Raw genomic sequence first — 25,262 nt, forward strand, 5'->3', positions numbered from 1 at the left:
AGGGAGATTATTTATGAATGTGGATGCACACCACAAAATAATTTATACTATATGTTCATATTAATTTGTGTCTCTTTGTCTGCTCAAATTCTTCCTCAAAATATGTTGGATTGGTTGTGTCATGCATGCTAAGGATTATTTTTGATGAACAAATTTGAAGTAGCATACTAGTAAATATCCACAGTGGGTAGGGAGGGGCTATAAATAGAAGAAACACCATTTGTACATGAGTTGACTTTATTTACGAATTTCTCGATTTTGTATATTACAGGACAACTTACTACTGAAGTTAAAGGTCCAAGTGGACATGTACATGCTACCATTGATGATGCTGCTATAGGAAGAAGTGTTGTCTGTTTTACCCCAAGAGAAGAAGGTATGGGTTAGACTCACATTTGTTGATGTTAGAATTTGTATGTAGGCATCATTCTTTGTCCTTTTTTTATTTGATGGGAAAGGCCTAAGTTATAGGTTATACTGGGGAAATATAAATGTTGGGGAAGAAAGAAAATGGTAAAAGAATACAAAATGCAGCTTAATTACAATGTATAATAATCTATGTACGATTTGGACATTTTTTTTCGTTTTATTTTTCAGGCAATCATTATATTCATCTCTATTGGTCTGAACATCCATTATCAAATTCTCCATTCCTTGGTTATGCAACAGGTGGTTCACTTGATCCTTCAAAGGTCATTTTGACAGGTCGAGGTTTAAAAGAAGCTATAATTCGAGAAGAAGCAGAATTTCTGATAGATGGATCTCAAGCAGGATTAGGTACCCTCAGTTTTATTGGCTCTCTATGCTAAAAATTTAAAAATTGTTACTTCCTGCATGTGAAATATGAAATTGCTTGAAAGCCATAATACATTATTTAGAATATCATTTAAATTTTTCCAGGAAATCCTGAAGTGCAATTAATAGGTGTAAGAGCAGAAGTGAATGTTATTGTCACACCACTAGGTGGTGGAAAGTTCCGATGTACTTACATTCCCGTAATACCAGGTGGATACCTTCTTCACATTAGTTGGAATAATAGACAACTTAAAGGTTCTCCATACAAAGTTAACATCACTGGTGCCTTCTATCCAAATCGAGTGGAGGTGTCTGGTGAAGGCTTAAAAGGAGGGATGATGGGAGATGATATTGATGTTAGAATTGACACCAGGAAAGCAGGTCCAGGTAAGGATTAAAAACAAATACAACTAAATCAATATTTTTCAATAAAAATGCAGTGTTGTTACTGTGTATATAATCTTCCATTTTGGTTACATGACCAAACACATTGCATGGAAATATAGGGGCAAATGATATTGAAACATGTACTCTACTATAAAACTAAATTAAAATGGAAATCAACAAATTTTAATTGACTAGCCAGTTACCATTGTGGATTTCCTAAATGCTGTCTGTCAAGCTAGTGCCACTTCCATGAGAAGTTGATCATTTAACGTGAACACAGTATATGGTACTGCAAGTTACATTACCTGACTGACACCAAAACAAGTTGTATCATTAAGAATCTTCCAAGCCAAAACAAAAAATTACTGATAAGCCATTTTGTACTAAATAAATGAAAATGTCATAATGTCTACTCTCTGTACTCCGGTATATTATATGTGCCCATTTCTGATATATACTATTCAAAAAAAGTAGGGGATATTTGATTTTGGGGGCATAATACTAAAATATGCAAATGACTACGAAAAAAGTCACTATAGAACCTAACAGAAGAAACATTTCCAGTTACATGTGACGCCCAAACGCACCAATAGCTACCGCATGGAATGCAGGTGATGCTTGGGATCATCATGGGGGTCCAACCCAAGATTTGCACGACTCTGACTTTGAATGTTACAGTCATTGTGGCATTGAATTCCAGGGTGGAAACATCAGTTTAATTGTTTTAGTGACCAGAAAACAAATTTTGATATGCGTCGGCTTACCCAAAATGAAAGGTTACGTGCCCTTGGCATGCTACAGATCGGCACAACACAGGCGGTTGTGGCGCGGACGATGAATGTTTCTCAGTCTGTCATAAGCAGGCTATGGTCCAGATACCGTGATACACAATCTGTACAGGACAGACCACGCTCAGGTCGACCAAGGGCGACAACTCAAGCCCAGGATCGATTTATCCGTACCTTGGCCTTGAGAAATCGTGTCATCACAGCAAATCAGATCAGCGCTCGTCTTCAAACAGACACTGGTGTGAGAGTGAGTGGCCAGACGATTCGGAATCGACTGCATAGGGGTCACCTTCGCGCCCGACGTCCTCGCGTGATCCCTTGTTTGAGAGATCATCACATTCAGGCAAGACGTCGTTGGTGTAGGGATAATCGACGCTGGAGCAATGTGATGTTTTCAGATGAGTCAAGGTTCACTGTTGATTTTTTGGACAGACGTAGGAGGGTGTGGCGTCGTCGAAACGAGCACTTCCAAGACGTTAACGTCATCAGACATGATCGATTTGGGGGTGGTTCTGTTATGGTGTGGGGAGGCAACACTGTTGCTGGAAGAACGGCTTTACATGTTGTTGCAGGGCGTGTTACAGGCCAGTACTACCGGGACAACATCTTGGCAGTCCATGTTGACAACGCAAGATGTCACGGGGCCAGGATCGTTACAGGTTACCTCCAACAACAGAACATCACCACATTACCTTGGCCAGCACTGAGTCCCGACCTCTCCCCCATCGAGCATGTCTGGGACATGCTTGGACAGACGTTACGTCAACGTCAACAACGTCCTGCCAATGTCCAAGAACTTGCTGCTGCGTTGCAACAGGAATGGGACAATCTGGACCAAAATGACCTTAGACGTCTCATTAGGAGTATGCCACATCGGATCAATGCTTGTTTGGCAAACAGAGGAGGATTTACCCGTTACTGACTTGGTTGTGATGCTGTGGTAACTTTGCTGTTTGACCCCGGGTATCATTTTACCCTTATAATGGTCAGTCTGTGCCTTACTTAGTCTAACGATCATTTGGAATAAATCGATGAATGTGAACTTCATTTCATTTTGTCATTTGTTTCTTCGTCAGTTTCATTAGGTGACTTTAATAACACTTAAAAATCAAATATCCCCTACTTTTTTTGAATAGTATATAAGCAAATGGAATATATGTTTTGTGTAGTGTCTGATTCATATTGGGTTTTTTTTTACGTTTACAGGGGAACTAACTGCATATTGTATGGGTCCAACTAATGTGGCCTTCTGTGAACTACAAGATAATCATGATGGTCGTTATAATCTACGAATCAAACCACAGGAAACTGGTCGTCATGTTTTACAGATTAAATATGGTGGAGAACATGTGCTAGGTCTGTAGAATAAAGATTTTTTTGTCATTTTGTGAACTTTTAAAGGAAAATGTTGATAAAATTACATGTAGGCGTAATCATCATTAGCAAATTAGATTATTATAAGGATAAGACTGCATCTGAACTAAGCAGCTTTGATCAGTATGGCAGATTTCATTGTTTTAACAACTTAATTTTTTATTGGTTTATTTTCACTAAATCTAAGAATTGAGTAATCTTCGTCATAATCTTGATAATATGAAGATGAAATCATAGAATTGTCTATAATTGTATGTTTATATTTAAAACTATCCAAGGAATTAAGGGTAAGATTGGGTACATTTATATAGGTTTTTAATACATGTATATATAATCAAAAAGATTTGATTTAAAATGGTCACAATCATTGTGATTGCTTCATTGTTGTTTCTTCCTAATGCTATAACAGTGAAGCAGTCATCTAACCATAACTAAATATCTAACATTCTAATGTTTGTTATATTTAAATCATTCATAAAAATTAAAGGGAGAATGTCAAATATATAACCTTGAGGGTCAATAGGTTGTTAACCTTGACTTGTGTACCTATAAGAGCCCACACCTCATTCTAACATAACTGTCACAATAAAAATCCTTTCTGATCCAAATAGACAGATGGATCAATGAAAGAGCAGACACCAGTACCTATTGAAGCTTTAGCTAAAATCTAATGAGTACCAGTAGTTTCGGTCTCATTTTTATACTCACCCATTTTCACGTGAACATATATTGTCGTCGGTGTCCTTTTTATACGCCCACATTTTCATCTGGACGTATATTGTCAACGCCTCTGTCTGTCCGTGGGTCTGTCTGTTCATTCACATTTTGTTTGTGGACACTCTACAGGTCACAATTTTTATCCCATTTCGAGGAAGCTTCAAGTATAGGATTATATCCTAAAGATCTTGGTTCCTTTCAATGTTAGCACATATTGGATTGTAACATTTCGACGAAGCTTCAAGTATAGATTTATATCCTAAAGATCTTGGTTCCTTTCAATGTTAGCACATATTGGATTGTAACTTCCTGGATTATGGCCCCTGAATGTACGAAAAATATTTATCACTGTTGTAGCATAATTACGGATAAGTTTGAATTTCGTGTAAATTGGACCAAAACTGTCTGACAAAATGGCTGCTCCCTTTGTGCAAATAGTGTAAAGTATGTAATGCCAAGGTTGTGGACCCTCCAGAGGTCACAGTTTTTAACTGATTTTGATGAAACTTAAAACATATGTCTGTATCCCAAAGATCTTAATTCCGTGCAATATTGTCACTGTGACATATCAGACTATAACTCCCTAGATTATGGACCCTGATTGTACGAAAAATCACGTTTTTAGCTTGTTTATCTGATTTTGATAAAACTTAAAACATATGTTTATAACCCACAGTTCTCGGTTCCTTCCAATATTGACACATGTCGGACTGTAACATCCTGAATTATGGCCCCTGATTGTATGCAAAATCCCATTTTTGTTCTCTGTCCACCTCTTGCAAAATGTGGGTGTATCTTGCATGGCAACCGCTTGATAATTAACTGAATCCTTAAGTATTAGATTTTTTTCAAATTTCATACAATGGTCTTGGAACTTTTTGGGATTTAATTGTTAATTTAATCAAAATATATTCCTTAAATGGTATAATGGTGAATAAAATGATAAAACTTGGGGATATATTTGACATTCCACCTTTTACTTAACATTAAATTGATTACACTTTAAATAATACCAGCAAGTGTTTCAGTCAAAAATGGGTTAAAATGAATTGATAAAATCATATGAAATGTTATGTGATTTGCAAATATGTATGTAGGATTTTTGTGAATGTACATTAGCTAAGTGCATAAACTTAAATTCTCCATTATTTGTAAGTCAACTTTATTGACACTATCACCAATTTTATTTGTGGGGGTCATAGTTACTAAGTGGGTAAGACGCTGGCTCGCTAGCCTGGAGGTTGGGTGTTTGATTCCTGCATTGACCGAGAAAGATCATCAAGATTTTCCGGCACGGTTCCCCCTTGTTAGTGATGCAGGACGGAGGGCCTGACAAGGACAGCTGTCTAGTCGTTCGGATGGGACAAAAAACAAGGTCCCGTGTACACATTGGCATGCACGTAAAAGATCCCTTGACAGTTTGAATTTGATAAAAGAGAAGGCCGTAGTGCCACTGTCCAGGCAAAATTTCCCTCATAGCACACTGTATGGCGTATGCCCGTCTTCATTAGACCAGTTCGGAGCAGAACAGTAGGACATTAAACCCCTTTTCATTTTATTTCCAATCTTATTTGTTTTTCATGGTTTCAGGAAGTCCATATGCGTTCCGAATCTCTGCACAACCAGATGCTAGCAAGGTACGAGTGAGTGGTCCTGGAGTGGAGCATGGTATCTTAGCAACCTTCCAGAGTCGTTTTATTGTTGAAACACGAGGAGCCGGTCAGGGTCAACTTACTGTTAGAATAAGAGGTCCAAAAGGTAAAATATTCTGTTCCATCAATTTACTGGGAATGGAACACATTAAATATTTTGTTTATTGCTGTAGTTGATCCAATGGTTTAAAAAAGAATATGGTTACAAAAAGCTATTGGTATTTTACTAGTAGCAATAAAGTGAAAACTTCTGTTTTTTTGTGACAAAAATTTAATATGCCCAATAACACCTGGGGCTAGTTTATGGACATTGTTAGTTTGGATAATGCCCTCTAACTATTTAGCCTTAGCTACGCAAGTGCTATAGATGCCAATAGATATCACAGATTTTGATTTTAAGTAATTTATATTCGAGGAGAGATGATGAGATGAGGTACAGAATTATATTCCTAAAAAAATATCTAAAAAAAAAAATATATTTTGCTTTGAAAGGATTTATGACACAATTTCTGCATGAAGTATTATCTGTAGGTATTCTTTAGTAGATATGAATAAAACTGGTGTTAAAGTTAATAAAACTGCTGTAAAGGCAAAATTATCGTATTTATTTATAGTCGGGGATGGAAAACGTTTACCCATAACAATTTGCAAAAGAAACCAATGCAGTTTGGCTCAATTATACGTATGTCAGACAGCATCATACTCATGTCTTTTATATAGTTTTCGATGTCTCTGAATTTTAAAGATAAATTACGAGAATCCAACATGGCAGCAATTCAAAATGGACTCCAAAATGCTGGATTTTAAGTTAACCGTCATTTTTTGCTGATGGATATGACTTGTAGCATGTCATTTATGTGGTTGGCGATGTTGCTTTGTTCAATTCTGATCTCAAGAATCAATTTCGAAAATCCAGGACGGCAGTAATTCAAAATAAAATCCATACTGGCGGAATTGTATTTACTGTAATCAACATTTGTTTCCGTTGGATGTGGCTTGTAATATGTCTTATGTAAGTGTTTTGAGGTTGCTGAGTTCAGTTTCTACCCAAAAACCTAGCCAAGATGGTGTAAATTTAAAACGACAATCAAAATAGAATCCAAAATTGCGATTTTTCTTGTTAGGAATATTGCTTGTAAAATAGCGTTTTCAGGGTTACTGAATTAATTATTGAGTTCAAAAATTAATTTCCGATAAGATTGCCACACATCAAATTTGTGCATAAGCTAGAAACATTAGGACATACTATAGAAAACATAAATTTACAGTCAGTTTTTCAAAAGAGGAGAGAACCGCAACGGACCCCATAGAGTGGGAACCCCTAGCGAGGACAGGTTCAGGAGTCTTTTGGTCCCCAGTCTGTCTCTGGTATCATCTAGATTCTAGACTGATTGTAAACATAGCTCGGAATTTCTTTTCAAAAAACTGACAGTAAATGGTGTTTTCTAGAGTATATCCTGGTGTTTTTAGCTTATGCATGCATATATCTTAACAATTCATCAAAAACGATGTAAATTCATGACTACGCAAGAACATTAACTAGTTTAGGGACCCCTGAAACTGAAATATCTCTTTTCAGTCCATCCCTGAAAAGGCAGGGGGAAGATAGGATGTTAAAACGTGTTTCAAATTCCCGCATTACTTGATTACTTTAATTATCAGTAAAAATGTGCCATATAAAATGATAATTTGTATATTATCTTACAGTTATATAAAAAAAATGTTTGTTTTATCCAATGTGCAATTTATTGTTAGTTTGTGTTAGATATGTGTTAACAGGTGTTAAAATTGAACAATGTGTTACTCCTGAAATCACCTAGTGGATATCAAAACCCATTTCTCTCTCTCTCTCTCTCTCTCTCTCTCTCTCTGGAATTGATACCAGAAGGGCTGTAAACAGGATCACTGAATTTGAAGTATGATGTTGCCTAATATAAGCATGATTGAACCAAACTGCATTGGTTTCTTTTCCAATTTGTTGTGGGTCTCTCTACTCTTGAGATTAACTTGACCTGCCTATTATAGGATAAGTCTATATGCAGAATTTATATTCTTTTCCAAACAATTGATAATTTTCAGATTTTTATTTTTGACATTATGAACATATTGACATTTCTTTTTTACAGGAGCTTTCCAAGTAGAAATGTACCGGGATAGTCAGAAAGACCGAACCATTTTGTGTAGATATGATCCGGCTGAGACTGGGCTGTACGTTATTTCCATTAGATGGTCCGGAGTTGATGTTCCTGGATCTCCTTTCCATGTTCATATCGTGGACACTCAACATGATTTGGAACATGTTCTTCAAGAAGCGGCCTACTCAACCAACTCAATGTTGAGTCGACACAGTGGTAATTATTCACAGTGGCGAGATGACATTTAATTTTTGTACTTAATAATGCAAAACAGTTTAAAGATCTATTCAAAAGCAATGATTATTATTATTTTTTATGGATATTGTTAATGATATTTATTTTCTTCTGGCTAAGGGGTATTTTGAATATTTACCAGTCTGTGTATAACTGCTGAAACTATTATTTTTAGTTTATCATTTACTCTATATCTTGTTCTTTTGATCATATTATAGTTTCCAAAACAGAGCTGTCTGAACAAGGCGATTTAGAAATCTTTATTTTATTGTTATCTTATGAGAATAAATGTATTGATTATCATGAAAATTAATGCTATGCAAGCCCTAATATTGCCTAATACCATATAAATGATTTCATTCAATTTATGATTTTTATATATTTACATATTATCAAGTTATATTTAATTAAAGTGTTATTTTAAAATCTTATAATTGGATGTCCTGTTGAATTAAATAGATTATACATGTACATGTATTGAATATAATGCACAGATGAACATAAACAGTTTGTACTTCTTTGAATATGATGTACAGATGAACATAAATTGTACATGTATTAAATATAATGTTCGTATGATTATAAACAAATTGTACATTTATTGAATATAATGTACATGTATTGAGTATAATGTACAGATGAACATAAACAAATTGTACATGTATTGAATGTAATGTACAAATGAACATAAACATGTTTTGAATATGTTGCACTGCTGAAATGAATAGTTTACCAGGTATACTGCTGGAATGAATATGTTGTACATGAATTGAATATCATGGATAAGCTATAGATATATTCATTGTTATTGTAATAGATTGTTTTGAATATTATAGGTCTACTAAGAAAAATACAGATTTATTTATATTGTTAATTAAAATATTCATAGTTGATGAAGGGAATAAACAACGACTATAATCAATAGTGAATCCATTGAATATACATTAGATATAGCTATTTATATTATTGATATAGTTCTAGATGTAGACTTTTTTAAGGTTCATAATCTGACATAATATTCACACTTAACGTTCATTACTTGTACATACACTTATGTGATAGACTTACTTATATTTTATATATTTTTATAGATATTATTCAATCTTTATTTTTACCTTATATAATTAAATTGTAAATTTATAGATATATATTTTCTGGGTTATGGCTAAATAGTTGTGTTTAACGATTTGCAATGCTAACTTACATTTGTTTTCCAATCATCACCAGATACAGAATTGAAAATATAAATCCTGCTAAATCCATACATTATTTATAGACATCCCCCCCCTCCCCTCCAAGAAGAATTTTTTTAGATAGTTTATTTTGGAACACATTGATGGCATTTGAATAGGTTATCATTAGTTGTCTTTATACAAAGGTATCTGCGTTACAGTTAAATTGTTGAAGAATTTTATTTTATGTAATAAGATTGGAGAATTGTATCTCATAATTTTTGAATAATATTTAGTGCTAACAGTAATCTCAGATTCTGACATTGAAATTTTTATCAAATCTTTATCTTAGCAAGATACCTGTTGTAAGTTATGATTATCTCTTTAAATGTTTGCTTCTTCTCTCATTTCAAACACATACATGTAGATATTTTTTAAAAGTCTAGAACTTACAGAATGTTGTTTGTCTTTTCATTAGTTCATGACTAGAGATCCCTAAAATATATATATAGGTTTATTTAATTTAGGTTTTCTTCACATATAGTGAATATGTTACTTTGGGTAGATAAATTAATGTCAATAATAGTTTATATAGACAAAGAAATATCTAGTCATATTCCTTTTATTTACGAAACCCAATGATCTGATGATACCGTTCAAATTCTTTTTCCTGTTTACTTTTAAAATAGATAACTGTGAATCACCCATGTGGTCATGTCAAACCATACAATTAATTAATATTAAATTTTAGTTATGGAATAGCTATCTGTATTAATACATTTACATTCATGACATAATAAATTTATATATTCTTGTACACTTTTTATTGTTTTATTTTTCTTAAACATTATATACCTGACTGTATCTTCTTGATAAACAGACAATTAATATGATATCCTCAAATATCTCTAAGTGCTGTGTTGCCGACAACTTTCAGACATCATGGAAAGGCTATGGTTTCTTCCTTGTCTTTTATTTATGAATTAATTGTCTGGCTACAATAATATTCATAGCTAGAAATTTTAAGGTGTTATTTACTAAGGATTTATTGCCATTTTAATTTTTAACAGTAGTGAAAAGTGGAATGGGACAGGTCAGTGCCGGATTAGTCAAATAGACATGTGCCTTAGGGCTAGCCAAAAATCCAGACCACAAAAAATAAAGTAAAATTAATGTGATCTAGCTACTGTACTATTATAGCAATTACAATACTGTCAAATGCTTTCCAAACATTCAGATTTTTCGGGCTAACAGGTACAGTGAAAAAAAAGTAATATATTTTTTTAGGGGAAAAATCTTTTGCCTTCTAGTCGGCAAAATAAAGTGGAAATGGTTCATGAGCTGATAATTTCGGCTTAGGTATAGACTCCCTAAAACGGACCAAAATGGCTTTGTGTTGAAAATATAATTATTAAAAATTACATTTAATGAAAGTTTCATTTAGTGATGAACTGATCCAATAACGTATCTAGGGCGGGGCGAGGGGTGGCATTGTATAGGGGGTGGCACTGTTGGCCTACCGTTTTTCTGCAGGGACCGCGGAAGGATAATCACATCCGACACCCTTTTAACATTCCAAAAGTATGCTTGTATTATATTGATGAATCAATCAATATTGATGAATCAATCAAGAGCCCCCTCGGCACAGATGCTACCTAAGCTAAAGAAGTGACGACCGATTATTAAATGTTTTGAGGAAACAATCCCCTAAGGAACAAATCCTTGCTTTTAGAGTACGATACATATTTGCCAATATATAGACTATGAATTCCCAAATCAGATTTTCACCACGTCTGTAATGGATCAGACGTGCTTTCATTTTTTTGTTAGCCCCTGTGAGGCTGTTGTCAATCCTTTCTGCCCGTGACCTGTAAGTGTAGTTATATAAATTTAATTGAATTTAATAGAACTATTCAATTCCTTAAGAGAGAAACAAGTTTTGAATTAATGATATCCGCTCTAAATTTATCCAAACCAATGCTGACTATCGTATCTTTAAAAAGTTATAGGCTTTTCGAGCGATACATTTGAGAAAATGCATACATTTTTTTCAACACTTACGATATTTTAATTTTGAAATCAAAACATCATGCCAATTACCAGTTCTTTGCGTAGATTCTTTAAAAACGTTGAGTGAGGTCGAACGAATTTAAAATATACAGAAACTGTTGAATATTGTAACCATGTGCTATATAGGGATTTAAATCACTAATCACTCTACCAGATGATTGATTATAAAAGTTCATTGAGGTAGATTCGTACATTTGTTAATTAAATGCATCGTGAGATGATTGATAAAGGTCGGAATATATATATACCCTTATCAGACGTACAATGTTTCTCTGTTGACAAAATTACACGACTATTATATACTATTCAAAAAAAGTAGGGGATATTTGATTTTGGGGGCATAATACTAAAATATGCAAATGACTACGAAAAAAGTCACTATAGAACCTAACAGAAGAAACATTTCCAGTTACATGTGACGCCCAAACGCACCAATAGCTACCGCATGGAATGCAGGTGATGCTTGGGATCATCATGGGGGTCCAACCCAAGATTTGCACGACTCTGACTTTGAATGTTACAGTCATTGTGGCATTGAATTCCAGGGTGGAAACATCAGTTTAATTGTTTTAGTGACCAGAAAACAAATTTTGATATGCGTCGGCTTACCCAAAATGAAAGGTTACGTGCCCTTGGCATGCTACAGAACGGCACAACACAGGCGGTTGTGGCGCGGACGATGAATGTTTCTCAGTCTGTCATAAGCAGGCTATGGTCCAGATACCGTGATACACAATCTGTACAGGACAGACCACGATCAGGTCGACCAAGGGCGACAACTCAAGCCCAGGATCGATTTATCCGTACCTTGGCCTTGAGAAATCGTGTCATCACAGCAAATCAGATCAGCGCTCGTCTTCAAACAGACACTGGTGTGAGAGTGAGTGGCCAGACGATTCGGAATCGACTGCATAGGGGTCACCTTCGCGCCCGACGTCCTCGCGTGATCCCTTGTTTGAGAGATCATCACATTCAGGCAAGACGTCGTTGGTGTAGGGATCGTCAACACTGGGATAATCGACGCTGGAGCAATGTGATGTTTTCAGATGAGTCAAGGTTCACTGTTGATTTTTTGGACAGACGTAGGAGGGTGTGGCGTCGTCGAAACGAGCGCTTCCAAGACGTTAACGTCATCAGACATGATCGATTTGGGGGTGGTTCTGTTATGGTGTGGGGAGGCATCACTGTTGCTGGAAGAACGGCTTTACATGTTGTTGCAGGGCGTGTTACAGGCCAGTACTACCGGGACAACATCTTGGCAGTCCATGTTGTGCCGTTCGCACGACGTCATGGCCGCCGTTTCATCTTCCATGATGACAACGCAAGATGTCACAGGGCCAGGATCGTTACAGGTTACCTTCAACAACAGAACATCACCACATTACCTTGGCCAGCACTGAGTCCCGACCTCTGCCCCATTGGGCATGTCTGGGACATGCTTTGACAGAGGTTACGTCAACGTCAACAACGTCCTGCCAATGTCCAAGAACTTGCTGCTGCGTTGCAACAGGAATGGGACAATCTGGACCAAAATGACCTTAGACGTCTCATTAGGAGTATGCCACGTCGGATCAATGCTTGTTTGGCAAACAGAGGAGGATTTACCCGTTACTGACTTGGTTGTGATGCTGTGGTAACTTTGCTGTTTGACCCCGGGTATCATTTTACCCTTATAATGGTCAGTCTGTGCCTTACTTAGTCTAACGATCATTTGGAATAAATCGATGAATGTGAACTTCATTTCATTTTGTCATTTGTTTCTTCGTCAGTTTCATTAGGTGACTTTAATAACACTTAAAAATCAAATATCCCCTACTTTTTTTGAAAAGTATATATTATTAATCAATGTAGCGCGTCACATTGGCAGTTGACAGAAGTTAAAATGTATCTAGAATAAAGTTATTGTATGTTTTCCTATTATCACTTGAATTTATCAACATCAGAAATGAAATCAAATGGGGTTTAACGCCCTACTGTTGTGCACCGGGCCTTCGACTGGGCTAATAAAGACAGACATATGCCAAACAGTGTGGCTAAGAGGGAAATTTTTGACCGGACAGCGGCGCTACCGCCTATACTCATATATCGAATTCCAACCGGCAAAGGTTCTTTTATGTGTTCTGATATGTGTTCAGCGGACCTCAGTTTTCCGTCCCATCCGAACGACTATTCATTGTCCTTTGCCAGGCCCCCTGTCCTGCATCACTGACACGCCTGAAAATCCCCATGAACTTTCTTGACCTCCTGATTATCGAGCCAACGTCTTACTCACTGAGTCACCGCGGCTCCCTATCGACGTCAGATTATTAAATTAAGTCGCCTATTTGTAGCTCACAGAAAAGTTAAATATATAACTGCTTAAGACTGTAAATATATAACTGCTTAAGACTGTAAAGCAAATGCGCCCATTTGTGAAAGAACATAACTTAGTTAACTCCCAACCAGCGTATGTCATTGTTGAAAAAAACGCAGATACTTCAAAAACAACACAATGAAGATGCTGTTTTCACGAGGGTGATATCTCAGACAAGTAAAGGGATATTAGACATACTTTGTGAAATTAAGGTCAAACCCATCATAATGTCATCGACAAAAATGTCACCAATGTGGTGTAGTTTGGGATTTAATGGCTCGGGCTATTTGCCACATGTGGTAAGACAATCCGGAGACTATTTGCCATATGTGGCAAGTCTCCGAACCGCAATTATGAACCGATATCCATGAAACTTACAGAATGTGATAACATTAGTAATATCTCAGAGAATCCAAAATTTCGACCACTTCCGGTCAGCAGTTTCCAAGACATCGGATTACCACATATCCCATGTGTCACGGCTGCAGACCGCAATTATCAACCGATATCCACGAAACTTGGAGATTATGATTACATTCATTATATCTCAGAGTAGGCAAAGTTTCGACCACTTCTGGTAAGCGGTTTCGGAGATATCAGGTTACCACACATTTCATGTGGCGCGACTGATGACCGCAATTATGAACCGATATCCATGAAACGTACAGAATATGATAACATTAGCAATATCTCAGAGTAGCCAAAAGTTTGACCACTTCCGGGTATCGGTTTCCGAGATATCAGGTTATCACTTTGAGATATTATTAATGTTATCACTTTGAGATATTATTAGTGTTATCATAATCTGTGAGTTTCATTGAAATCGGTTGATTACTGCGGACTGTAGTCGTGCTACATGAAATGTGTCGTAACCCCATATCTCGGTAACCGCGTACCGGAAGTGGCCGAAAGGCTACTAAGAGATATTATCACTGTTATCATAATCTGTAACTTTCATTAAAATTGGGCAAATAGCCACTGCCGGATTTAACAGACTAATATAAAACCGAGTTTAGATATTTATATTGTCAAAATGCTCTTTTAATTGTATTATATTAACAATAACAGCAAACATAGTATCCAAAACAAATTAATAAACAGGTCAACAGTCCCCGTCTCACTTTCAAAAGATATTAGTGTGATGTAATGGTGGGAAAACTGGGCGTTCTACATATGGACAGAGAAACATTTAATATTTATCTGCAGAATGAGATTTGTCTACGGTGTCACGCGGAAAGACCATGTTGCGCTCCTTGGAATTATCTACCCTCAAAGCCTATGGTAGTGATTATACGTCTTTCTGACACACGTTATAGCGTTCCATTTCAATTCTAACAACCCAGTATGTGCTTACTTAGTAAATTAGATTTAACTGGTGTTTTCTGATGTTACAATTTCAGACGAATATCGTTAGGTTTGTAGATTGTCTTAGAATCCATAAAGATTGGCAGTGGAATTGAACAACATAATTGGGCGCACAGCCACATGCATACCGGAACGTTTGTTCAATTAGAAAAAAAACTTAGATCACGTTGTACATAAAACATTTAATTCTTTTTAATGAAGACACCGTTTTTTAAACGACAAAGAAAACTCAAAAGTATTATATTGATTTGGTTTGGAGCAAGATACAAGAAACACATGCCCTAGTTTGATACCTCTATTCGGCACACGACTTATACAGTATCTCTGATCACTTTTGTTTCTGATCATCCCATTTTGAAACTGCCAAACCTTTGTGGTGTAAACACTGTCGCATTTGACTAAAACCAAATCATGGTTATTACTAGAATATAAACAAAGTCCTTTGTACATTAAGGCGTAATTATAAAAAGAAAAGTCATTGGCGATGTGCGTCTCGTCACTGACCAACACAAGCTGATTGTTTTTGTCCACCGATACGTAGACCTCGGCACTGCTCAGTTTTAAACGCCCGTAATGTTCACTTTGTTTTGGAGGAGGTTTAAGATCTGTCTGAGCCCGTGTAAGAAATGCAGAAAAGGTGTTACATTTTAAAATATTACTGTATGTCTTGAGAGCTTTTGTATAATAGAATGAAATAGGACGAGTGTGGGGTAATGAATTATGTATTAAACATTTGTAATATTTATAGCTATTGCTCAAAAATGTTTGGGCTACGTACGCTTTATATCTCAATGTAGATTCCCTCTCTGAGAAATATTGTTGTCGCTTTCTCTGTTTAGGTTCTTGGAATTCAATGACTTTTGAACAAGAAGAACGAAGAATTTGTCCATGACACAACCACGTTTTAATACTCCATAAAACTGCTTCAGCACCGGATCCCTTTCGAAGATAATCAAATCCCCCGATTTCCTTGAAATAGCGCGCACTCACCACAAACAGATGTTCGTATATAGCTGGTTGCGTAGTTAATCTACCGGAATGATCCGATACAGAGGTACCTAATCCCCATCTTAAGTTTAAGTCCCAGTCAATCTCCCGTCGTCGCATTGAGTACCATGTTAGATTTTGACGAGAGTTTACGGTAGATGGTATTGGGAGTGGCACAGCAACTGTAGTGTAGTTCTTAGTCACCTCAGAGATTAAGGGTTCCAACCAACCCTCTTCAACGATCACTTTTGCATCCAGGAAAACGTATGTCGTTGCTGAAGTAAATTCAGCAGCAAATGCTCTGGCTGGGAGATCATCTGTATAATTTGATAAATGAAATGTTCGGAAGAATGGAACCGGTAGGAGATGGTCTTCTAAAATATCGAAATCGTTCTCACTTAATCTTTTGTCAGCAACAACAAATAAATTGTGAACCAATTCTTTGGGAGTGTTCCTTAACAGAAACGTGACGCAGCTGAATATCTGTAAAAGACTGGAATCACTAGCTCCAACAATGATAGCTACTGGAGATGAACTGCTGAACGACATATTTTCACGGTAAGTTTCATCACAGAACTGTTCTCTATGGCTTTTTAAACTGTGTGTCCACGGGAAAAAATAACCGGACGAAGAATTGGAGTTCTCTTTAAGGTATCGCCTCACCTTTCCCTCTAGTACATGAACGTCCGGCCAGTTCTCTGAAAAAGTCCCAGGGTCTTTTTCCTCTTCTTCTTCTGAAAAATAGGCTTTGGCTAATCGTGGCGACAGCCCATTACTAGAATTAGACGATGACGATACCGTTGTCCACATTTTAATTCCTATAAAAGCGACAACAGCCAAAGCCAAAAAGCTTAACATATGTCTCTTAATTAATCTACTCATTTTGAACATTTTGGTATCTACAAAAGCTAGTAATAAATAAAATTGTTAATTTCTTCAGTCGATATAGTCATCCAGTTTCCATAGCAATACTTTTCCACAATAATCACAGCTTTCGACCATTTCCTTTTGAGATACTATCAATCACACCTGCAAATAGGAACACGGCCACTGTAACAAACAAAACTCGTTACATATATGCACCAGGGTTATGTACTTAGTCAGGTCAAAATCAGTGGTATTACACGTTTTTATGTTTGTCAACGCTCTTAGACTGAATAAGCTAAATTAAAAACTCATTATAAAGGTATACACAGCACACGTTTAAAGTTAAAAGATGTAGATATCTTAAAGATGAATACAACCTGTTTTAAAGGAACCAAAAATTGCTCTTAAATTACTGCTGCAAGATATATAGACAGTGTGTAGTCTGTGTATTCGACACAATGAGTTCACTTTCTATTCCTATTTAAAAGTTCGCTCATTATGGTGCATGTGTATTATTATAAAACGTTGAAAATTAATCTCTCACCTGTAGTCAAAAGCTACGAATAGGTTACCCCTTTAAGTTACCGCCATGACGTGTCAAGATAAGTGTCCGGGAATAGTCCCATTTAATCGATTGTATTCTGTAATCTATATAAATAAAGTGATAAAAGTATATCTAGTACCATGGTATACGGTCCATGCAGTACCCATCACTACTAAGATCAGCTTAGCCAATAAGGCTATATAGCTATCTTTACGATATAGGTATCGCTATCTTTAGAGATCATACCTATTAAGATTTACACTGACTTGCCTTTAGGTCGTCAGAATTTAAAACTCTCTCGAACTAACAGCAAACATTATTTATTTGACAAATTATAATGCTCAATAAATTTGAATTAAAGTGTGCACTTGTCGCCTTTTCCGCAATCATTACATTGGATTATTTATTGACATGACCTATTTTTTAAAATGGTATTTATTTACTAAGTAAAATTGAATGTATCTTTTTGTTTTATTTTAAAACAAAATCTTATTCAGAGTAACTGAATGGGGATGAGGACCAGGCGCAGCCTATGTGATATTGTTTTGAAACATCTTATTTAAAGCTATTGAACATTTACCTTAAAGAAGGGTAAGAACGTCCAATCGACACAATCTAGGTCATTTCGGGACTAACATAAGGTTCAACTCTATTTCAATAATTCGCTCGCGCGTAGGGGTCTTTAGCAATGGGAGGACAGACATGATACAACGCGCACGCGTAACCATTCGGCCATCCACCCCCAAGAATATGCAAATTAATTATGTTCCACAATAAGACAAGAATAATATGTAACTTAAAAGAATAGTCACCATAGCTTTCACCTCGCAGGGATTTTCTGTAGCATTATTATCCTGTCTTCTTATACAATGAATTCTGTAAAAAGGCCAATATATCGGAAGTCAGTGTTCATGATGATCCGTATCGATTTTACAGTTCTCACCATTCACCTTGTCACACCTGGAAAATAAATACTCTTTAATAACTAGCGTAACGTCACTAACGATTAAATCGCATTTAGGACAGCATGTTTTTTACTTAAAATTGTTTGGTCCAACACGGTGACGAATTTTAGAAAATGTATAATATAGTGTTTAATAGTGTTTATCGTCTGTTTCAAACTCCAAAGCCACCCTTAATTCATGTTCTTACATAATCAAATTTTTCTATAGGTTATATAATCTTATCTCAAAATCTGTAAAATACTAAATGGGAACAATCTTATATACACTTCATCATGGCGCAATAAATTTCGCTCTCACATTAATCATAAAAGCGCCCTTTTTCACAAAATCTTAAATTTCCTTAAAATCGTCTTAAACTGATGCGTTTCACAAAACGATTTTAAGCATTTTAGATAAAATCCACAAAAATAATATTTTAAGTTAAAATTTTATCTTAACTTAAAATTGTGGCGTTTCACAAAACTATTTTAGGGACAATTTTATATAATCAGTTTTAACTGGGGACAGCCGTCACTCTCTTCCTAACTTAAAATCACGACATTAACATTAACATTGATTAGAGTTACGTTGTTAGATCTATTGCGACATATACATATGTTTTGAATAATGATAATATTGCCAATGCTCCGGGTCACATAATTTTAACATACTATCATTCACAAAAACAATTCTCATTCAATTTCTTTTCATAGCACAGGAAATACTGCGACCCAACAAAAAACACTCAAAACCCCAGTAAACAAAACTCTTTGTTACAGTCTTATATGTTACCATAAGATTCAAGTATAAATTATACTATTTTCAAATAATTAATAGAGCAAAAAAAAAAAAAAAAAATACCTAACAAAAAAAGCCCACCCTAAAAGAGAATCTGAATTCACTTCATATCTATCTAATGCCATGGAAAGAAAAGCACTCTTATCTATAAGAAAAATATCTTTGTGCAGGCCTACAATTACGGAAGCGTATAGGGGTCATGCAAAATTTTGTAGAAGGTCTCGAGATCCTGCGATCCTGTGATACTTTCTCGAAATCCCGTGATCACTTGGTAATTTTCTCGAGATCTCAATTTAATGTTCTCGAAATCCCCTGATAATTTTCCTGGGACATTGACATCCTGTGTGTATTTTCTCGAGAATTCGAGTTAATGTTCTCGAGATATTGACATCCTGTGTAAATTTTGTCGAGATCCCTAGTTAATATGAAACCTTATATGATAGTGTCTCCACGTTGTGATGCAACCATTGGCCCAATACTTCGCACCAAATTTGATAATAAAAACAATTACTCTAACATTTGTTACAAAGGAAAACTGCTAACTAACGAAAGAATAAACGGACAATCGATAGGGTACCCATGATTTACACTAAATTTGAGATTTGATTAAAATCGGTAGGGTTCATCGTCTTATGGCCTAAATACATCACACCAAATATGAAGCTTTGATATGTGAAGCTTTGAATTAGAGACATGCTTGTTAAATTATTTCAATTTAATGTTTGGGCGACGTTTAATAGAAAATGTCAATTTTTGCATGGTTTTCAGACCATATTCTGCTTTAGAATAAAGCTAGACACAGGGTTTATTGTCTTGTGGCACAAATGCTTCGGAGCAGATATTAAATCAAAAATCTTGAAAAACTCAGGACTCTAACACGTTCACAAGGTTTACCGGAAAAAAGGAATAACACCATAACAAAGCGCCAGGGAGCGCTGCAAATCAATAAGGTTCATTGTTCCGCCGAAATTAAATAGGATTCCTCTGCTTACGACACTAATGATTCAAAAGAAATTTGAACGATTGCCACGCGAAGTGTGGAGATACGCCCACGCAGCATCTATGCCTCAAGAGCAGATTATTCGAAAGGAAAACTTGGTTGTTTAATAAATTGAATAAGGATCTAACATTCTTCAAGAAATCTAATCTCTATCGTGTTCGCGTGCTTGTTATATCTCTGGGAGAGAAAACCTTATATTGCTGAAAATTAACAGGGGTCATCATTGTCGCGGAACACTGAATTTCGAAAATCCGTTAAAAACAAGGTTTTCAAAGAATGGAGAGTATAACTCCGGATCGGAAGATCGCTATAACCAATGAATATCCATAAATTTCGTGATCCCAAAGCTTCACACAAAATTTTAAAAGTAAGGCCTCTATGGCGTGAACAAGGCTTTCAGGGAGCGGGCGGGGAGGGGCCTATATTAAGGAACAGAAGGTCACAGAATGCTGAATATCGATAGGATTCGTCTCCTCATCGTCACATATTTGAAAGAAATACGGACAAAGAGAGTAACTCTCAAACAGAAGTTTGCGGAGTACTGACAATCGAAAGGTCCTAGTGCTTCACACCACATTTGAAAAACAAAATCAGTTAAAAACTGTAGCCTCTATTACGTTAACAAGTTTTTCGGATAAGGGGCATAACTCCAGGACGATAAGGGGTGCTAGAAGCGACAGGGACCGCCCTCTCATGGCCTCAATGCTTTACACTAAATTTGAAACAAATCCGTTAAAAACTGTTGGCTCTATCGTGCTATTAAGTTTTTCGGGAAAGTGTGTGTGTGTGGGGGGGGGGGGGGGGTAAACTCCGAAACGACAGGTTATGCGGCACTGAGAATACTTTAAATCTCGATAAAATTTACACAGGATGGCAAGATCCCGAGAACATTAACTCGAATTCTCGAGTTCGTTATCATAGGATGGGAGATTCTCGAGAAAATTATTAGGGGATTTCGAGAACATTAAATTGAGATCTCGAGAAAGTATCACAGGATCGCAGGATCTCGAGGTCTTCTACAAAATTTTGCATGACCCCTATACGCTTCCGTATACAATGGTTTAAACTAGCCAATTACTAGACATGCCATAATATGCAAAGTATTTACTCATGTTTTTTGGGGGGTTATGATGATTTGTAAAAAGATAAACCAATAATCTCAGATGTGTTTATTGAAAAATGTTATAGGCCTATTTTAAATTATATTTTTATATCATAAATTTATTATTATTATTATTTCTTAATGAAGGCTTACGTTAATAGCACAGCGTAAACCAGAGAAGCTTTAGGAGCCAAGGTATTTTATATTGAGCAAAAATCATTTTAATTAAGTGAGATTGATAGGCATTATCCAATAAGGAGTGTGGCTGATATTTCAAATCTAGGCATCGGAACATTGGCTGTTTGGTGTATCAGTTTAAAAGTCGTTAAATACTTTTAAAACTCGACAATAATTTACAGTTTAGATTAGTCGTTTGAGTCTGTAATATCATATGTTTGTGACAATTTTCAATAGTTTCTGTTATCCAAAATACCATAAAACTACGAAATTCAAGCGATTTACTGTCTGTTTCAGGTGACACTCCGACTCGAAAATTGCTTGCCATTTCTTCATTTTTGAATTAAAATGGATACAACTTTTTTGACATACCTGGAATTTTCGTCCCTTTGATTTCTTCCCTTAGCCCAAATGACTAGAAGTCCGATAAAATCCAGTATTCTCTTGTAAATTTCACATATTGCGATATGGTCACTTTCTCAGAACATAAACATTACGATTACACCTGCGTTAAAGCGAGAATTTCAAATTTTCTAAGAAAGTCAAAACATAATTATTTCTATGTCTTTTGCTCAATAGGTTATCAAATCACTATTATACGATCATGGGCATTATTTCCCACCCTTAAAAATCTATGACACAGGAAATAACAACACAATTACCTCCACTAGGTTTTGCTATTGACAACATGGGGCAGCCATTTTCCAACGTTGGAATTTGAAGTTAAAAATTATATTTTTGCCAATTTCTCAGCTGGCAATAGCGAATTATAGGATTAATAGGATTGTTCTTTAACAAGGTAGGACATTTTATGGATACCATCTATTTTAAGGCTTTATTTTAATACATTTTAAAAATATAACTTGAAAATTTGCAATTGCAACTTTAAACGGAAAACTTTCATATCGCATTAGGGTAGACAGGTACTTTACAAATTGGGTGCATTCGGTTAGAAATGTCTAGTGAAGGAGAATTCGCCCGTTTGTTTCGCGACAATAATACTTATTAGGGTTTCACACAATGAAGCTTGTGTGAAACAATATTTTTTTAGTTCGGATTAATGTTTTTTTTTTCCTGTTTCCATTTTGCTTATTTCGCAGAAAAACGCCTATTGGATCACTTGGAGTGACTTTTAGGCCCATATTTTCGAACAATGTCTAAAATAATCTGTCTAATCATTTAACAAGCTAATTAGAGATTAGTAGTTGACTAAGTTTGGATTTCTCAAAAGTCAGATTAGCTAATCTTACTCTTAGACTATACTTTGTCTTCATCAAGGATTAAAATTAAATTCTAATATTTGATTGTAAATTTTATATCTCTGATTTAATATAATCATTGAATAAAGAGTTTTGTTTATCATTGATGAAAGTGACCAGTTACAGGAAGTAGATTACAAAAACATATGTTTGAGAACAGTGTTTCCGAACCCGGGGTTCAAAGTAGGGGGTAAACAGGGAGAAAAAGCGGGTTCGTGAAAATAGATATCCAAGTAAATTAGAATATGAAAGTTTTGGTATTGTATTGGGACAGTGAATTTCCGTAGTCCACAATGGGGAGGTATAATTGTCTTCACTACAATAGAAAATTCTCTCGGATTTAAAAAACGGAATTCATCATTATTTGTCAATTTTGTTTAAACTTGCAATATTTCTATTTAAAGGGACCATTCCGGATTTTAACAGAGTATCAGAAACAAGAGTGTACGTATGAAATGTAAGCGCCAGAATGGTGTATTTACCCGTCTCAAAATTTCAGTTCGAAATATTGAGTCGTTTGGACGTCAACGCTAAAACCGTTTATCCGAATACGTAACCCTTTTAAGGGTTCGATTTTAATTTTTTCGTTGGATGACCTGAAAATCTATAGCCGTTCCTTTAGAGGTCTATACTGTGCATGACTAACGTGCTGTACTTGATAGCGAAAGGTAAATTTCACCAACATGTTATTTGCTAAAATAAATACAGTTTGGGATACCGGTTTCCATTTCAAGATGAAGATTGATGGGTTTAAGTTGTTTGAAAAGGTATCACGTAAACTGAGTTAGTAGCTCGACCCTATGGTAGAGTTTTAAAGGCCTTTAACACAAAATTAAGCAGTTTTATTCCCCAAAATATAATCGAGTTTAGTCTTTTAAAAAAGACTCAAGACGTAGGCCGGTCACCTGGAAGATGAAAATGTAATTTTTAATAAAGTTTTTGCATCGCTCCGCTTGGCATGTCATTATATAAATACAAGCGGTTGCCATGCAAGATACACCCACATTTTGCAAGAGATGGACAGAGAACTAGCTAAAAAAAATAATATGATTTTTTGTACAATCCAGGAAGATATGGTCCGATATGCGCGAATATCGAAAGGAACCGAGATCTTTGGTTATCTTAATTATCGATAAATCAGGTGATAAATCGAAATATTATAGACCATTGGCCTTCGTTTGCAAGAACTGTCACTTCTTTTAAAGTAGCTAAGCCTTTCACTCAATATCATCCACAGTCTTCGACATTGAAAACACGAATTATTTGTCAATTTAAATCAACACTGTAATCTTACCGGGAAAAGATGGCCTCTGATATCCAATATTTAAGACAAAATAAACATTTAACCATTGATACACGAATCGGAACCATAATGCGTTTCAGTGCCATTTGTAACAAGGGATATATTCCACAACTCGTGTCAAACGCTGCAGGCGCCATTTCTTATCTGGAGAGCATGCACAATAAATACCAACGGTGTAGGCTGGAATAACCAAACGCGAGAGATCGAGACTTCTCGCGTATTTCGCCCAACATAACTGAAATTAGAGTAAAAAGCGGAAACGATTGAATGTAAATCAGTTTATATATACATTCATATTACGTTATTATATGCATTGCGACCCATTTGTGTCAATTTCTAGGTCCCAAATATTAGCGATTTAGCTCTTTAATATCAACATTATTCATATGGAGCGTTCTAAAAAGTGATCATGGCCCCCGTTGTCAACTGTTGGTAAACGTTACCAAAAAAAGCTTGGGTAGATTATTATTCATTTATGTTAGAATAGCAAGTATTTTGAGGGTTTGATATAGAATTTGTTACCTAAATATAATTTTTGGGGGGCAAATTCTGTTCTATTGAAAACCATTTGCAACACATATTTTCTAATCTGTGATTCAGCTGGACATTTCCACGTCCAATAGTGACGTATAATCTAACAGAGATTAATAAACACTGTGTTAAGGGTAAACAATTATTGAAAAAAAATTATTACAAAATATTATACAGTAAAACTGTTCAATGTTTATTTGTCGGTGTATCTTTATGCTTCCATACACAAAGTTTCCAAGGGTGTTTTATAAAATCATAAAAATATTAAACATACATTATGCAAGAGCTAAATCTGATTATTGCAAGTCTTTAGGCCCTATTTAGGTTTCAGATGTCTTAGAAATTATAAACTATATCTTTATTTACACAACAAGCAAAAAATCAACTCTGTAGACCCACGGATGGCTTGGATTCAGCTTGGATTTAAACGGGATTTCGTTGACTGAATAAATTTTAAATGTCGTCGTGAGCGGAGATTAACCGTTACGTTGACGTCATATACTCCCGGATCGAGGCTAAATGATAGAGTGTACGAAGCGAGGCCGCTGTTGAGCGATGCCTTAACAAATGACATCTAAACTATTTAAAGTGCAATAAACTAAACACAGATAATGACAAATTATAAAATTCCTGGAGACCGTGTGATGACTAATACAGACGGACAGGTCTTCTGTCTTAATAATATCAATACAAATATTTTTATTTCCG

At 35.7% G+C, this 25,262-nt stretch overlaps 2 protein-coding genes across 5 annotated transcripts in view; one reads left to right on the forward strand and one right to left on the reverse strand.

The window, feature by feature from the left end:
* Positions 1-10,071, forward strand: part of LOC126808381 (filamin-A) — a 79,622-nt gene extending 69,551 nt beyond the window's left edge. For all 4 annotated transcript variants that reach the window (XM_050533053.2, XM_050533054.2, XM_050533056.2 and 1 more), the window contains 6 exons: positions 272-376; positions 598-777; positions 901-1,182; positions 3,177-3,326; positions 5,652-5,819; positions 7,840-10,071. In XM_050533053.2, the coding sequence (XP_050389010.1) occupies positions 272-376; positions 598-777; positions 901-1,182; positions 3,177-3,326; positions 5,652-5,819; positions 7,840-8,096 (1,142 nt within the window). In that variant the 3' untranslated portion in view covers positions 8,097-10,071. The remainder of the gene's footprint in view (positions 1-271; positions 377-597; positions 778-900; positions 1,183-3,176; positions 3,327-5,651; positions 5,820-7,839) is intronic.
* A 5,138-nt stretch (positions 10,072-15,209) lies between these two features.
* Positions 15,210-18,276, reverse strand: LOC126819184 (polypeptide N-acetylgalactosaminyltransferase 3). Its single transcript, XM_050547082.2, has 3 exons — positions 18,253-18,276; positions 17,441-17,544; positions 15,210-17,058 (listed from the first exon to the last, which is right to left on the reverse strand). Exon 3 carries the CDS (start codon positions 16,918-16,920, stop codon positions 15,235-15,237), a length of 1,686 nt encoding a protein of 561 aa, XP_050403039.1. The 5' UTR covers positions 16,921-17,058; positions 17,441-17,544; positions 18,253-18,276; the 3' UTR covers positions 15,210-15,234.
* Positions 18,277-25,262: the final 6,986 nt, after the last annotated feature.

This window comes from Patella vulgata, chromosome 1 (genome assembly GCF_932274485.2).
Source record: "Patella vulgata chromosome 1, xgPatVulg1.2, whole genome shotgun sequence".
In the NCBI taxonomy this organism is placed as follows: Eukaryota; Metazoa; Mollusca; class Gastropoda; family Patellidae; genus Patella; species Patella vulgata.